Source organism: Convolutriloba macropyga, chromosome 3 (assembly GCF_964194025.1).
Source record: "Convolutriloba macropyga chromosome 3, txConMacr16.3, whole genome shotgun sequence".
NCBI lineage: Eukaryota > Metazoa > Xenacoelomorpha > Acoela > Convolutidae > Convolutriloba > Convolutriloba macropyga.
Genome location: NC_134470.1, coordinates 56,031,085 through 56,047,896, shown reverse-complemented (window position 1 = coordinate 56,047,896; position 16,812 = coordinate 56,031,085). Strand labels below are relative to the sequence as shown.

The window sequence follows — 16,812 nt, the reverse complement described above, 5'->3', positions numbered from 1 at the left end:
GACACTGGCTCCGACATTTCCCTGCCATTTGAACCTTTCCACATTTGTTCCAATGTTTCAATGGCTTCAGACTGTTTCGAGACTTCCGAGTTTTTCAAACCCTGCGGCCCTATGTCTCCGGGAACAGCGCGGATATCAAAATTAGCGAAGTTGTAACTGTGAAATTTCCTGTTTTCAACATAATAAGACTCAGATTTGTTGTTAAAAAGCACAGCAATGTTCGATAATAAAACAGCAATGACCCAAAAGAGAAGCAACAGTAATAAGCTTTCTCTGCTCATTCTACGGCTACCAAAAATACTCATTTTTCGCTGCTTAACAATATTAATAGAATGAAGTGTGGCTGGCCATCTGCTCGTGTGACTCTGGTTAAAATAAGGATAGTTCATAGCTTTATTACAATTTGTGCGTTAATATACATCTCTCTTGGTTGTATTATAAAAAATAAACGTTCAAAATTTTTGCAGTCGTTTACTTAGTTGATTATTATATGTACTTCAATATATGCTCTGACTGCAAAGAATATTGTAATATTGTGTTGAAAAATCAGTTTTATCTCTCTCTCTCTCTCTAAGCCGAACAAATTGAAGAAAAATATCTCTGAAGTCCTTAATTTAAACAAAACTTTTTAATAACTAGTTTATTAATACTTTAGTTGGTTGAATTGACGAGACAGCACTTAAACAAGTTGATTCAATTTGAACTACTCGATGGCCCGTTGAAAAACCACTATATTCAGCTGGAATTAGTCTGATCGGTAAACAAAATTTTAAAGTGTTTCATGTTATAACGCTTTCATACAGTCCGATCATAATTCTAATACAAAACTAACTGATCATGGACATCGTAAGCTTCACAGCTTATGGAATCTGAAAAACTTGATATAAAAGGAGGCTCGGTAATGTGCGATGGTACAAAAGGTTCTGACCCCACCATCTACAATTTTGGCAAAATTTTCTACCAAAGGAGGAACAGATAGAAAAACCCAAAAATTATTTTTTTGGGAAGTATTTTTCAAAAAAAATTGTGTATGAACGAAAAGATAGCCTCCAAAGCAAAAAACTCAGTGGAGTATAAATTGATGCATTAGATTGTTATGATATGCCTATATTAAGAAAGCGAGTCAAGACGAACAGCAAAATTAAACAACAAAAACAAACATTAATCACATCAAATACTTTATGTCCGTTTTAAATAACAAAATTTAATAACAAAGTCAATATTCCTTCAGATAAACCTAAAACTAAACAAAATAACTTATGAATCGTCAGAAAAGATCGCCAGCCGAAATTTATAAATCACCAGTCCATAAAAAAGTTTGGTACCAATTCGACAAAAAGGAACAGAAACAGTAAAGTTAAAAATTTCGCTTATTTTTTAAAACAATTAACTTCAAAGTAAAGAAAACCGTCAGAAATCAAGTAAAATATCCCAAAAGTTTACGATTACCAATGCTTCTATAGAAGGGCATTATGAACTGTCCTTATTCAATTTTTTAAGCGGCTAAAAAGAACAATAAAAAACAACAATCAAAAATTCAATTGAAACCTGCCAGAAAACGCTGTGAAAATGGTCAAGCTTTATTTTGGCCCCCAAAAAAGATTCAATTGCTTCTTCTGCAAAAACTGATATTGTAGTATGTGGCCATTCGCTAGTGAGACTAGGTAACAAGTAGACAAAAAAGAGAAATGGGCAAAAGTATGTATTACTTTTGATTTTTTTTCGAAACAAAATTACACCCAAAGTCATGAAAAACATTAATTAATAAATTAAATATTTAAATAGGGTCATTTATTCATTCAAAGGAAACCCTTGAGACCTGAAATTAACCAGAATATGACTTGCGTCTACAAAAGGAACGTCAAATATGATAAAATCAAATTAATTTACTTTTTTTGTGAAGAACCGGTGTCGAAGCCAGTAGGGTCATAACGTATTCTTATTAAAAATATAAATACTGGGACACCAATCCCATTTGACACCTTACGTTGGCACCCATAATGTAACTTTTGAGCTGTAATGAACGGGATTAGGTAAGAAAAGGAAAAATAAAAAGAACAGAATTGCGAAGTTAAAAAGTTTTTTTTTTAGTTTTGGAGAACGATTGTTTTCAAAGCCATGGAAGCCATCAGCTATCTAATAACATCAGAACATCAGCTCATCTATTTTTCCATGAAAAGCCAATCAAATCTATCACTATACAGGAAATTTTGTACGACCGAAACGACAAAGTAAAAATGACAGTTAAAGACAAAATTAAAAAACTCAATTATTTTCTTCAAGAAAGAAGTGTCGAGGCCGTTAAAACGATAATCTATGTTTTTCAAGATTTTAATATGTTCAATTGTGTCTAATTTCGAACGCTAATAATGTGATATGTGAAATCTAGTAGTATCAAAGCCAGAAAACAATACTTTCAGGCTTAAAACCGCACTTGCGACTTATTTTTAAATCAGTAGAGTGAAGAAGCCTTCTTTCTTTGACATTAAGCTACAATTTGATCAAACTTAGAAAAAAATAGAGGAAAAGTTCATTAATCCATTATTTATTTGAATATCAATTATTTTTAAAAGACGAAACGACCATAAACTTTCACGTAAAAAACTATTTGCATTAGTTTGGAGCTGCTTAGGAAGCCAATTGGACCTATCACTCTTGAGCTTTGAATTGATATGTTCTGTTCTTTTAAAAAAAGACTGACTGATTACAATACGAATTCTCTTTGGATTGTAACAGTCCAAGATTGGCCCAAAACTAGCCCTGCTAATGGTTATTGTCCGTTAGGAACAAATGATTTTTCGATTGTTGTGGATATAGATAATTTGTAAGTTGAAAACTCAAAAATAAATTCTGCTTTTTTGATAATCAACGAGTAAAGTTAGCAAAAAACGGCAAAGTTTTAATTACAGAGCACTCTAAGGCGAAGTTGAAGAAGGAATAGCCACCTTCTGAGTCTAAAAATATTGTATTATTGTTGTTTGGGGTGTACTGCTGGCAAATATAATCAAAGTGGACTAAAATAGCTTATTTCGTGCTGTTTTTGATGAAAAAGGCTGAATTTTGAAATATTTAGCCAGATTTTTGACTGAACAAATTAAATCAAAATAATCAACAATGCTTGCTTTAAAAATAAAATCAACGCCACTTTTCTTAAAAATTTTAACAAGTTTTTTTTTTAAATTGACTAAAAATTAGGCAAACATTTTGGAAAATGTGAATAAAAACAACGTGAATTCACTCTACTTTTCTCAGAAGTTTAAACCTCGATAACTCCCTGTTGAATACGAAAATTTAAAAAATCTTTTTTATTCCATATTCTGCGCTGGACGTGCTTTCTAATGATACCAGTCTCAACTCTCTACGATTAATATATCGACCGGCGAAAACTGACTGAACAAAAAAAACATTTGAGTATATAGTTCCTCCCCCCTCAAGAGGGTTCGGAACAAATAAGGAAAGAGATTAATCATTTACAAGTTGTTCTCAGCACTGGGTATGGAGGATATCAAATATTTTGCTATTCTCAGCCAAAAGACATGTCTTATGTCTGAGACTAGCAAAATATTTGATCTCGTCCATACCCAGAAAACTATACAAATAAAATCATTGATCACTAGGCAAAAACAGTTCTGAGTTTTCGATTCTATTCTGCCATCACGTCGTTACTACTTTCAACATCTATTCATTTTTTTCAATCTGAAGACTAGTGAATCTCACTGAATAGTAACGAAATATTGAGAAATTTGGTCTTTTTATCCCCTTATTAGGACTTATTTTCCCCTAAACAATGATTGTTTTTAATTCTGCGGTATAATAGGGAAAATGATGGGTGACATCTGATGTCCAGAACGTTTTATCATAGAAACAACAAAAGCTCATTACAGAAATGATTGAAAAGAAGTAAAATTTGGTTTTTAAAATTTACTCAAACGCATCTAGCAGGGGGAAAATGGAATCTCAATTTAATGCAAAAAACAACATTTATTTCTCGAACGTAATTGCAGTAATTAGTGAGAAACAGTACTCGAGCGCTTTGTCAAGCAAAACTCGATCCGTTCTCACGGTCAGGCATAGCTATTTCTTCTATGTTGTTCTTTGCTTTGTTATTTACTTGTTAACAAACTACTTGGAAATTTTTAAGCGCTTGCTAGGGATTGAATAAAAATAACATACTGCAATTCTTAGACATATGACACAACAGAAAAATAATAACGTTAAAAAGATGTTAAATAAATTGCTTGAAAACTTCAAACATACAAGACTAGAAATTTTTCATCCGTTTAATGCAGTTGATATTAAAAACCAACTCACTAAAAAATGATTGCAAGAAAGGAGAAACAAAATATATGAATCAATTTTATCAGAATTTTTCATTTTGCATTGATGCTTAAGGCTCATACAGAATTAGTTCTAAAATATACCTTGCTTGATTAAATTAAAGTATGTAGAAATGCTCGGTTATGGGTTTACCGAGCTGCTATAAAACATATTCGGGGGTTGTTTGGATCTGGCAGAGAATTTTTTCCTGAAAAAGAGTTGACATCAAGAATTTTGTTTACAGTACAAGAAAATTACGGGTCTCCTTCGATTGTGATGGTACTTCAGGCATGAAATTTGGCTTCTTTAAAGAAAAGAACTTCTATTTTGTGATTAAACGCGTTTACAAGACATCTCAGAACTGAAGAAATCATAAACAAAACATTTCAATTAAGTCAACTGAACAAATTGTTGAGAGCTGAACTGAAATTATTTTTACGCTGATGACTACTACAACTAATAAATTAAGTAAAATAAGTTCTATTCGAGTCTCCAAGTTATTCTTTCAATAATTCCCAGGTCTATCACTATGGAAATTCATGTTCTAAGAGAAACTGACCTGTTTATATGAATTAGTTAAAATAAACTAGAAATTAAAAAGAGCACTTGAGTAGCTATAATGTTTACGGCTAATCATTAAAAGAGCAATCATTATTTTCTGTTGTATTTTACTTAATTGTAATTAAAGAGACAACAGTAAGTTTTTAAAAACCTTAAAAATTGTGATAGCGTTTTTCATAACTTTTAAGTTTTACTGAGTTGTTCCTGATTAAGATCTTAAAGATGAGATGGAAAAACGTTCCGTCTCGACGTTAAGCATATGATGTTTTAACCTTTTCGACAAAATTAGAAGTTGGTTGAAATCATGAATGCTGCAAATTTTTGAATTAGCAACAACTATTGGTGTTGTTAGGTTCAAAGCCTTGAAGGTTGTCTGGAATTTACAACTTTCTTGCAAAAAATCTGTTTAGTTGTATAAAACACCAATAAAGCAACAAAAATGAGAAAAGGTACGTATTTTTGGAATTGGTTTATATTGAGTGTGATAAGCGTCAATTTGGTCTGGAAGGTCTGATCATAGTGAGTTTATAGTCTGGACAATGATCTGAATTTGAGTTTGATCATAAGCGCACTCTAGTCTGGACCAAGGTCTGGGTTCGGTTTGATCAGAGGTCAATTTGGTCTGGAAAATCTGATCAGAGGTCATTTCGGTCTAGAAAGTCTGATCAGATGTCACTTCTGTCTGGAAAGTCTGATCATAGCTCAATTTGAGTCTTAAACACAACATGGGCAGCGAAATTCATTCTAGCGCATAGCTTAATTCAAATGAATAGAAAATTATTCTTCTAAAACACACCATTGTGTTTTTCGGAGGTAAGTTTTACTTTTTAATTGTGAAATAACGATTAGAAACCTACCGTTTTTGAAGATACAACGTGGAGAAAGTGAAGAATTTGTCCAGGCTGTAGTTGTTCAGTGATAAGAATTGGATCACTCTCCTTGCCATGGCTCACTGTGACTAGAGAAATGTTGTAGTCTTGTCCAGGGGTCAGTCCAGTCAGCTGCACAGAAGTTGTTGATGGAGCGTCGAAGGTGCATACAGAAGCGCAATTGCCCTCGGGCGGAATCAAGGAAACTTTCAAATTCTAAAAATAATAAGTGACTCAGGAAGACTCAAATGCTCATTAGATTGTCAAACGTACAATTCGATCGAATTAGTACAAATTCGCTCAAAACCATATTTTTTATCAATAAAACTTATAGAAGTTGTTTGGAGCTATTCTGTTTCGACCCCCAGTGGTCTTTATGACCCGTTCACTTTAATGTATGTGTTGTAATAGTACGTTACTGTGCAACAGAATAGGCACTCCCGGGATGCCCATTAAGAGGTTGGGGGGGGGGGGGGGGGATCACCTGAGAACTGATTTCTTAACAAGTTCATCAAACCTGAACAATGTCGAAGTACTGAATATCCAGAGTAATGTCATTGTCGCCAACAATACGTGCAGTGATGTTCTCATTTGGTGGAAGGGGATGTGTCGAGTCCTTAATTACCATGACGTCATTCGACGACAAGCCATGACTGATAGACACCACCTGAAAAAAAACTCTACATTAATCCCCAGTTGACACTTTTTTATTAAAATTTAGGCGCTGAGGTTTTTGTTGTCTTTATTGAGTTAGGGTTAAGCAAAGACAGCAAATACTGTTTAGTTTTTCTTTTTAAGATAATTCAGTTTGTTTCATTTGATAATAATAATAAATTGTTCAATGGTCCCTAGACGAGCAAGGATGGTTATCTTACAAGATCTTGCAAGATTCTTGCAAATAACGTTTATCTTGCAAGATCTTGCAAGATACTTGCAAATAACGCTAATCTTGTAATCTTGCAAGATGCAAGATCCGGACGCTTACCTTGCAAGAATCTTACAAGAATCTTGCAAGATAGACGTCCCAAAATTTTAAATATAAAAGAAGAATTCTAAACCCCAATTAACTCAAAGACCATGTTATCTTATGATTTCAGTCCATTGAAGGGAGCTCTCGGTTCAACGGAAAGTTCTATATTGATGATCACATTTCTCATCCTTCTAATCCTTTCTAAATTCTTTCTATAGCCAAAAGACACTCCCACTGAGGTTTGCACACAGTTTAAAATCAAAAAATGGGGTCGAAAAGTTTTTTGCCTAATATTAATTTTTCTCTCGGTCCTCAACGGAAAGTTTCATTAAAACTTTGCCTCGATAACGTATTCGACATACTCGTTTCCACAAAAATAATTCAATGATCATTTTAATGGTTTGTCCTGTTCACAACAAGCGTGAATGATGTCGTAAGCACTAAAAATGGTCATACAAAAGCATCCAGTACGTTTCAGCTTATGATATATAATGATTTAATCGACTTTTTTTTATCGGTAAACGATAATTTTCTGTGAGTGCATTCGCTTTGGATCATTATTATGTTGCAATTACCACCAGAAACAATTGTCAGTGTTAATTTGAGACTGATAAAATACATATTTCCTGCTAAAAAGTCAATCAAACGTTTTGACTGGTGATAACATAGCATTTCTCACTGGTTCAAGGTGTACCTGGCGAAAATCGTAAATGGTCAAATTTCTCATCCTTCTAATCCTTTCTAAGTTCTTCCTATAGCCAAACGACACTCCCACTGAGGTTTGCACACAGTTTAAAATCAAAAAAAGGGGTCCAAAAATTTTTTGCCTTATATTAATTTTTCTCTCGGTCCTCAACGGAAAGTTTCATATAAACTTTGCCGTCGATAACGTATTTGACATACTCATTTCAAAAAAAATAGTTCAATGATCGTTTTAATGGTTTGTTCTGTTCACACCAAGCATGAATGATGTGTTAAGCACTAAAAATGGTCATAAAAAAGCCCCCAGAACGTTTCAGCTTATGATATATAATGATTTAATCGACTTTTTTATCGGTAAACGATAATTTTCTGTGAGTGCATTCGCTTTGGATCATTATTATGTTGCAATTTCCACCAGAAACAATTGTCAGTGTTAATTTGAGACTGATAAAATACATATTTCCTGCTAAAAAGTCAATCAAACGTTTTGACTGGTGATAACATAGCATTTTTCACTGGTTCAAGGTGTACCTGGCGAAAATCGTGAATGGTCACATTTCTCATCCTTCTAATCCTTTCTAAGTTCTTCCTATAGCCAAAAGACACTCCCACTGAGGTTTGCACACAGTTTAAAATCAAAAAATGGGGTCCAAAAATTTTTTGCCTAATATTAATTTTTCTCTCGGTCCTCAACGGAAAGTTTCATATAAACTTTGCCGTCGATAACGTATTTGACATACTCATTTCAAAAAAAATAGTTCAATGATCGTTTTAATGGTTTGTTCTTTTCACACCAAGCATGAATGATGTGTTAAGCACTAAAAATGGTCATAAAAAAGCCCCCAGAACGTTTCAGCTTATGATATATAATGATTTAATCGACTTTTTTATCGGTAAACGATAATTTTCTGTGCATTCGCTTTGGATCATTATTATGTTGCAATTTCCACCAGAAACAATTGTCAGTGTTAATTTGAGACTGACAAAAGACATATTTACTGCTAAAAAGTCAATAAAACGATTTGACTGGTGATAACATAGCATTTTTCACTGGTTCAAGGTGTACCTAGCGAAAATCGTAAATGGTCACATTTCTCATCCTTCTAATCCTTTCTAAATTCTTCCTATAGCCAAAAGACACTCCCACTGAGGTTTGCACACAGTTTAAAATCAAAAAATGGGGTCCAAAAATTTTTTGCCTAATATTAATTTTTCTCTCGGTCCTCAACGGAAAGTTTCATATAAACTTTGCCTCGATAAAGTATTTGACATACTCGTTTCCACAAAAATAACTCAACGATCATTTTAATGGTTTATTCTGTTCACACCAAGCGTGAATGATGTCGTAAGCACTAAAAATGGTCATAAAAAAGCACCCAGAAGGTTTCAGCTTATGATATATATTGATTTAATCGACTTTTTTATCGGTAAACGATAATTTTCTGTGAGTGCATTCGCTTTGGATCATTATTATGTTGCAATTACTACCAGAAACAATTGTCAGTGTTAATTTGAGACTGATAAAAGACATATTTCCTGCTAAAAAGTCAATCAAACGTTTTGACTGGTGATAACATAGCATTTTTCACTGGTTCAAGGTGTACCTGGCGAAAATCGTGAATGGTCACATTTCTCATCCTTCTAATCCTTTCTAAGTTCTTCCTATAGCCAAAAGACACTCCCACTGAGGTTTGCACACAGTTTAAAATCAAAAAATGGGGTCCAAAAATTTTTTGCCTAATATTAATTTTTCTCTCGGTCCTCAACGGAAAGTTTCATATAAACTTTGCCGTCGATAACGTATTTGACATACTCATTTCAAAAAAAATAGTTCAATGATCGTTTTAATGGTTTGTTCTTTTCACACCAAGCATGAATGATGTGTTAAGCACTAAAAATGGTCATAAAAAAGCCCCCAGAACGTTTCAGCTTATGATATATAATGATTTAATCGACTTTTTTATCGGTAAACGATAATTTTCTGTGAGTGCATTCGCTTTGGATCATTATTATGTTGCGATTACCACCAGAAACAATTGTCAGTGTTAATTTGAGACTGACAAAAGACATATTTCCTGCTAAAAAGTCAATCAAACGATTTGACTGGTGATAACATAGCATTTTTCACTGGTTCGGTGTACCTAGCGAAAATCGTAAATGGTCACATTTCTCATCCTTCTAATCCTTTCTAAATTCTTCCTATAGCCAAAAGACACTCCCACTGAGGTTTGCACACAGTTTAAAATCAAAAAATGGGGTCCAAAAATTTTTTGCCTAATATTAATTTTTCTCTCGGTCCTCAACGGAAAGTTTCATATAAACTTTGCCTCGATAACGTATTTGACATACTCGTTTCCACAAAAATAACTCAACGATCATTTTAATGGTTTATTCTGTTCACACCAAGCGTGAATGATGTCGTAAGCACTAAAAATGGTCATAAAAAAGCACCCAGAAGGTTTCAGCTTATGATATATATTGATTTAATCGACTTTTTTATCGGTAAACGATAATTTTCTGTGAGTGCATTCGCTTTGGATCATTATTATGTTGCAATTACTACCAGAAACAATTGTCAGTGTTAATTTGAGACTGATAAAAGATATATTTCCTGCTAAAAAGTCAATTAAACGTTTTGACTGGTGATAACATAGCATTTTTCACTGGTTCAAAGTGAACCTGGCGAAAATCGTAAATGGTCACATTTCTCATCCTTCTAATCCTTTCTAAAATCTTTCTATAGCCAAAAGACACTCCCACTGAGGTTTGCACACAGTTTAAAATCAAAAAATGGGGTCGAAAAGTTTTTTGCCTAATATTAATTTTTCTCTCGGTCCTCAACGGAAAGTTTCATTAAAACTTTGCCTCGATAACGTATTTGACATACTCGTTTCCACAAAAATAATTCAATGATCATTTTAATGGTTTGTCCTGTTCACAACAAGCGTGAATGATGTCGTAAGCACTAAAAATGGTCATACAAAAGCATCCAGTACGTTTCAGCTTATGATATATAATGATTTAATCGACTTTTTTATCGGTAAACGATAATTTTCTGTGAGTGCATTCGCTTTGGATCATTATTTTGTTGCAATTACCATCAGAAACAATTGTCAGTGTTAATTTGAGACTGATAAAATACATATTTCCTGCTAAAAAGTCAATCAAACGTTTTTACTGGTGATAACATAGCATTTTTCACTGGTTCAAGGTGTACCTGGCGAAAATCGTAAATGGTCACATTTCTCATCCTTCTAATCCTTTCTAAGTTCTTCCTATAGCCAAACGACACTCCCACTGAGGTTTGCACATAGTTTAAAATCAAAAAAAGGAGTCCAAAAATTTTTTGCCTTATATTAATTTTTCTCTCGGTCCTCAACGGAAAGTTTCATATAAACTTTGCCGTCGATAACGTATTTGACATACTCATTTCAAAAAAAATAGTTCAATGATCGTTTTAATGGTTTGTTCTGTTCACACCAAGCATGAATGATGTGTTAAGCACTAAAAATGGTCATAAAAAAGCCCCCAGAACGTTTCAGCTTATGATATATAATGATTTAATCGACTTTTTTATCGGTAAACGATAATTTTCTGTGAGTGCATTCGCTTTGGATCATAATTATGTTGCAATTACTACCAGAAACAATTGTCAGTGTTAATTTGAGACTGATAAAAGACATATTTCCTGCTAAAAAGTCAATTAAACGTTTTGACTGGTGATAACATAGCATTTTTCACTGGTTCAAAGTGAACCTGGCGAAAATCGTAAATGGTCACATTTCTCATCCTTCTAATCCTTTCTAAATTCTTTCTATAGCCAAAAGACACTCCCACTGAGGTTTGCACACAGTTTAAAATCAAAAAATGGGGTCGAAAAGTTTTTTGCCTAATATTAATTTGTCTCTCGGTCCTCAACGGAAAGTTTCATTAAAACTTTGCCTCGATAACGTATTTGACATACTCGTTTCCACAAAAATAATTCAATGATCATTTTAATGGTTTGTCCTGTTCACAACAAGCGTGAATGATGTCGTAAGCACTAAAAATGGTCATACAAAAGCATCCAGTACGTTTCAGCTTATGATATATAATGATTTAATCGACTTTTTTATCGGTAAACGATAATTTTCTGTGAGTGCATTCGCTTTGGATCATTATTATGTTGCAATTACCACCAGAAACAATTGTCAATGTTAATTTGAGACTGATAAAATACATATTTCCTGCTAAAAAGTCAATCAAACGTTTTTACTGGTGATAACATAGCATTTTTCACTGGTTCAAGGTGTACCTGGCGAAAATCGTAAATGGTCACATTTCTCATCCTTCTAATCCTTTCTAAGTTCTTCCTATAGCCAAACGACACTCCCACTGAGGTTTGCACATAGTTTAAAATCAAAAAAAGGAGTCCAAAAATTTTTTGCCTTATATTAATTTTTCTCTCGGTCCTCAACGGAAAGTTTCATATAAACTTTGCCGTCGATAACGTATTTGACATACTCATTTCAAAAAAAATAGTTCAATGATCGTTTTAATGGTTTGTTCTGTTCACACCAAGCATGAATGATGTGTTAAGCACTAAAAATGGTCATAAAAAAGCCCCCAGAACGTTTCAGCTTATGATATATAATGATTTAATCGACTTTTTTATCGGTAAACGATAATTTTCTGCGAGTGCATTCGCTTTGGATCATAATTATGTTGCAATTACTACCAGAAACAATTGTCAGTGTTAATTTGAGACTGATAAAAGACATATTTCTTGCTAAAAAGTCAATTAAACGTTTTGACTGGTGATAACATAGCATTTTTCACTGGTTCAAAGTGAACCTGGCGAAAATCGTAAATGGTCACATTTCTCATCCTTCTAATCCTTTCTAAAATCTTTCTATAGCCAAAAGACACTCCCACTGAGGTTTGCACACAGTTTAAAATCAAAAAATGGGGTCGAAAAGTTTTTTGCCTAATATTAATTTTTCTCTCGGTCCTCAACGGAAAGTTTCATTAAAACTTTGCCTCGATAACGTATTTGACATACTCGTTTCCACAAAAATAATTCAATGATCATTTTAATGGTTTGTCCTGTTCACAACAAGCGTGAATGATGTCGTAAGCACTAAAAATGGTCATACAAAAGCATCCAGTACGTTTCAGCTTATGATATATAATGATTTAATCGACTTTTTTATCGGTAAACGATAATTTTCTGTGAGTGCATTCGCTTTGGATCATTATTATGTTGCAATTACCACCAGAAACAATTGTCAGTGTTGATTTGAGACTGACAAAAGACATATTTCCTGCTAAAAAGTCAATCAAACGATTTGACTGGTGATAACATAGCATTTTTCACTGGTTCAAGGTGTACCTAGCGAAAATCGTAAATGGTCACATTTCTCATCCTTCTAATCCTTTCTAAAATCTTCCTATAGCCAAAAGACACTCCCACTGAGGTTTGCACACAGTTTAAAATCAAAAAATGGGGTCCAAAAATTTTTTGCCTAATATTAATTTTTCTCTTGGTCCTCAACGCAAAGTTTCATATAAACTTTGCCTCGTTAACGTATTTGACATACTCGTTTCCACAAAAATAACTCAACGATCATTTTAATGGTTTATTCTGTTCACACCAAGCGTGAATGATGTCGTAAGCACTAAAAATGGTCATAAAAAAGCACCCAGAAGGTTTCAGCTTATGATACATATTGATTTAATCGACTTTTTTATCGGTAAACGATAATTTTCTGTGAGTGCATTCGCTTTGGATCATTCTTATGTTGCAATTACTACCAGAAACAATTGTCAGTGTTAATTTGAGACTGATAAAAGACATATTTCCTGCTAAAAAGTCAATTAAACGTTTTGACTGGTGATAACATAGCATTTTTCACTGGTTCAAAGTGAACCTGGCGAAAATCGTAAATGGTCACATTTCTCATCCTTCTAATCCTTTCTAAATTCTTTCTATAGCCAAAAGACACTCCCACTGAGGTTTGCACACAGTTTAAAATCAAAAAATGGAGTCGAAAAGTTTTTTGCCTAATATTAATTTTTCTCTCGGTCCTCAACGGAAAGTTTCATTAAAACTTTGCCTCGATAACGTATTTGACATACTCGTTTCCACAAAAATATTTCAATGATCATTTTAATGGTTTGTCCTTTTCACAACAAGCGTGAATGATGTCGTAAGCACTAAAAATGGTCATACAAAAGCATCCAGTACGTTTCAGCTTATGATATATAATGATTTAATCGACTTTTTTATCGGTAAACGATAATTTTCTGTGAGTGCGTTCGCTTTGGATCATTATTATGTTGCAATTACCACCAGAAACAATTGTCAGTGTTAATTTGAGACTGATAAAATACATATTTCCTGCTAAAAAGTCAATCAAACGTTTTGACTGGTGATAACATAGCATTTTTCACTGGTTCAAGGTGTACCTGGCGAAAATCGTAAATGGTCACATTTCTCATCCTTCTAATCCTTTCTAAGTTCTTCCTATAGCCAAACGACACTCCCACTGAGGTTTGCACACAGTTTAAGATCAAAAAAAGGGGTCCAAAAATTTTTTGCCTTATATTAATTTTTCTCTCGGTCCTCAACGGAAAGTTTCATATAAACTTTGCCGTCGATAACGTATTTGACATACTCATTTCAAAAAAAATAGTTCAATGATCGTTTTAATGGTTTGTTCTGTTCACACCAAGCATGAATGATGTGTTAAGCACTAAAAATGGTCATAAAAAAGCCCCCAGAACGTTTCAGCTTATGATATATAATGATTTAATCGACTTTTTTTTATCGGTAAACGATAATTTTCTGTGAGTGCATTCGCTTTGGATCATTATTATGTTGCAATTACTACCAGAAACAATTGTCAGTGTTAATTTGAGACTGATAAAAGACATATTTCCTGCTAAAAAGTCAATTAAACGTTTTGACTGGTGATAACATAGCATTTTTCACTGGTTCAAAGTGAACCTGGCGAAAATCGTAAATGGTCACATTTCTCATCCTTCTAATCCTTTCTAAATTCTTTCTATAGCCAAAAGACACTCCCACTGAGGTTTGCACACAGTTTAAAATCAAAAAATGGGGTCGAAAAGTTTTTTGCCTAATATTAATTTTTCTCTCGGTCCTCAACGGAAAGTTTCATTAAAACTTTGCCTCGATAACGTATTTGACATACTCGTTTCCACAAAAATAATTCAATGATCATTTTAATGGTTTGTCCTGTTCACAACAAGCGTGAATGATGTCGTAAGCACTAAAAATGGTCATACAAAAGCATCCAGTACGTTTCAGCTTATGATATATAATGATTTAATCGACTTTTTTATCGGTAAACGATAATTTTCTGTGAGTGCATTCGCTTTGGATCATTATTATGTTGCAATTACCACCAGAAACAATTGTCAGTGTTAATTTGAGACTGATAAAATACATATTTCCTGCTAAAAAGTCAATCAAACGTTTTGACTGGTGATAACATAGCATTTTTCACTGGTTCAAGGTGTACCTGGCGAAAATCGTAAATGGTCACATTTCTCATCCTTCTAATCCTTTCTAAGTTCTTCCTATAGCCAAACGACACTCCCACTGAGGTTTGCACACAGTTTAAAATCAAAAAAAGGGGTTCAAAAATTTTTTGCCTTATATTAATTTTTCTCTCGGTCCTCAACGGAAAGTTTCATATAAACTTTGCCGTCGATAACGTATTTGACATACTCATTTCAAAAAAAATAGTTCAATGATCGTTTTAATGGTTTGTTCTGTTCACACCAAGCATGAATGATGTGTTAAGCACTAAAAATGGTCATAAAAAAGCCCCCAGAACGTTTCAGCTTATGATATATAATGATTTAATCGACTTTTTTTTATCGGTAAACGATAATTTTCTGTGAGTGCATTCGCTTTGGATCATTATTATGTTGCAATTACTACCAGAAACAATTGTCAGTGTTAATTTGAGACTGATAAAAGACATATTTCCTGCTAAAAATTCAATTAAACGTTTTGACTGGTGATAACATAGCATTTTTCACTGGTTCAAAGTGAACCTGGCGAAAATCGAAAATGGTCACATTTCTCATCCTTCTAATCCTTTCTAAAATCTTTCTATAGCCAAAAGACACTCCCACTGAGGTTTGCACACAGTTTAAAATCAAAAAATGGGGTCGAAAAGTTTTTTGCCTAATATTAATTTTTCTCTCGGTCCTCAACGGAAAGTTTCATTAAAACTTTGCCTCGATAACGTATTTGACATACTCGTTTCCACAAAAATAATTCAATGATCATTTTAATGGTTTGTCCTGTTCACAACAAGCGTGAATGATGTCGTAAGCACTAAAAATGGTCATACAAAAGCGTCCAGTACGTTTCAGCTGATGATATATAATGATTTAATCGACTTTTTTATCGGTAAACGATAATTTTCTGTGAGTGCATTCGCTTTGGATCATTATTATGTTGCAATTACCACCAGAAACAATTGTCAGTGTTAATTTGAGACTGATAAAATACATATTTCCTGCTAAAAAGTCAATCAAACGTTTTGACTGGTGATAACATAGCATTTTTCACTGGTTCAAGGTGTACCTGGCGAAAATCGTAAATGGTCACATTTCTCATCCTTCTAATCCTTTCTAAGTTCTTCCTATAGCCAAACGACACTCCCACTGAGGTTTGCACACAGTTTAAAATCAAAAAATGGGGTCCAAAAATTTTTTGCCTAATATTAATTTTTCTCTCGGTCCTCAACGGAAAGTTTCATATAAACTTTGCCTCGATAACGTATTTGACATACTCGTTTCCACAAAAATAACTCAACGATCATTTTAATGGTTTATTCTGTTCACACCAAGCATGAATGATGTGTTAAGCACTAAAAATGGTCATAAAAAAGCCCCCAGAACGTTTCAGCTTATGATATATAATGATTTAATCGACTTTTTTATCGGTAAACGATAATTTTCTGTGAGTGCATTCGCTTTGGATCATTATTATGTTGCAATTTCCACCAGAAACAATTGTCAGTGTTAATTTGAGACTGACAAAAGACATATTTCCTGCTAAAAAGTCAATCAAACGATTTGACTGGTGATAACACAGCATTTTTCACTGGTTCAAGGTGTACCTAGCGAAAATCGTAAATGGTCACATTTCTCATCCTTCTGATCCTTTCTAAATTCTTCCTATAGCCAAAAGACACTCCCACTAAGGTTTGCACACAGTTTAAAATCAAAAAATGGGGTCCAAAAATTTTTTGCCTAATATTAATTTTTCTCTCGGTCCTCAACGGAAAGTTTCATATAAACTTTGCCTCGATAACGTATTTGACATACTCGTTTCCACAAAAATAACTCAACGATCATTTTAATGGTTTA

General features: G+C 33.5%; 1 protein-coding gene across 1 annotated transcript in view; it reads right to left on the bottom strand.

Moving 5' to 3' along the window:
* LOC142337153 (uncharacterized) overlaps positions 1-16,812 on the bottom strand; it is a 72,382-nt gene that overhangs the window by 33,093 nt on the left and 22,477 nt on the right. The window contains exons 5-6 of the mRNA XM_075386259.1: positions 6,265-6,414; positions 5,736-5,963 (exon numbers count right to left, since the gene is read on the bottom strand). Coding sequence (XP_075242374.1) covers positions 5,736-5,963; positions 6,265-6,414 — 378 coding nt within the window. The remainder of the gene's footprint in view (positions 1-5,735; positions 5,964-6,264; positions 6,415-16,812) is intronic.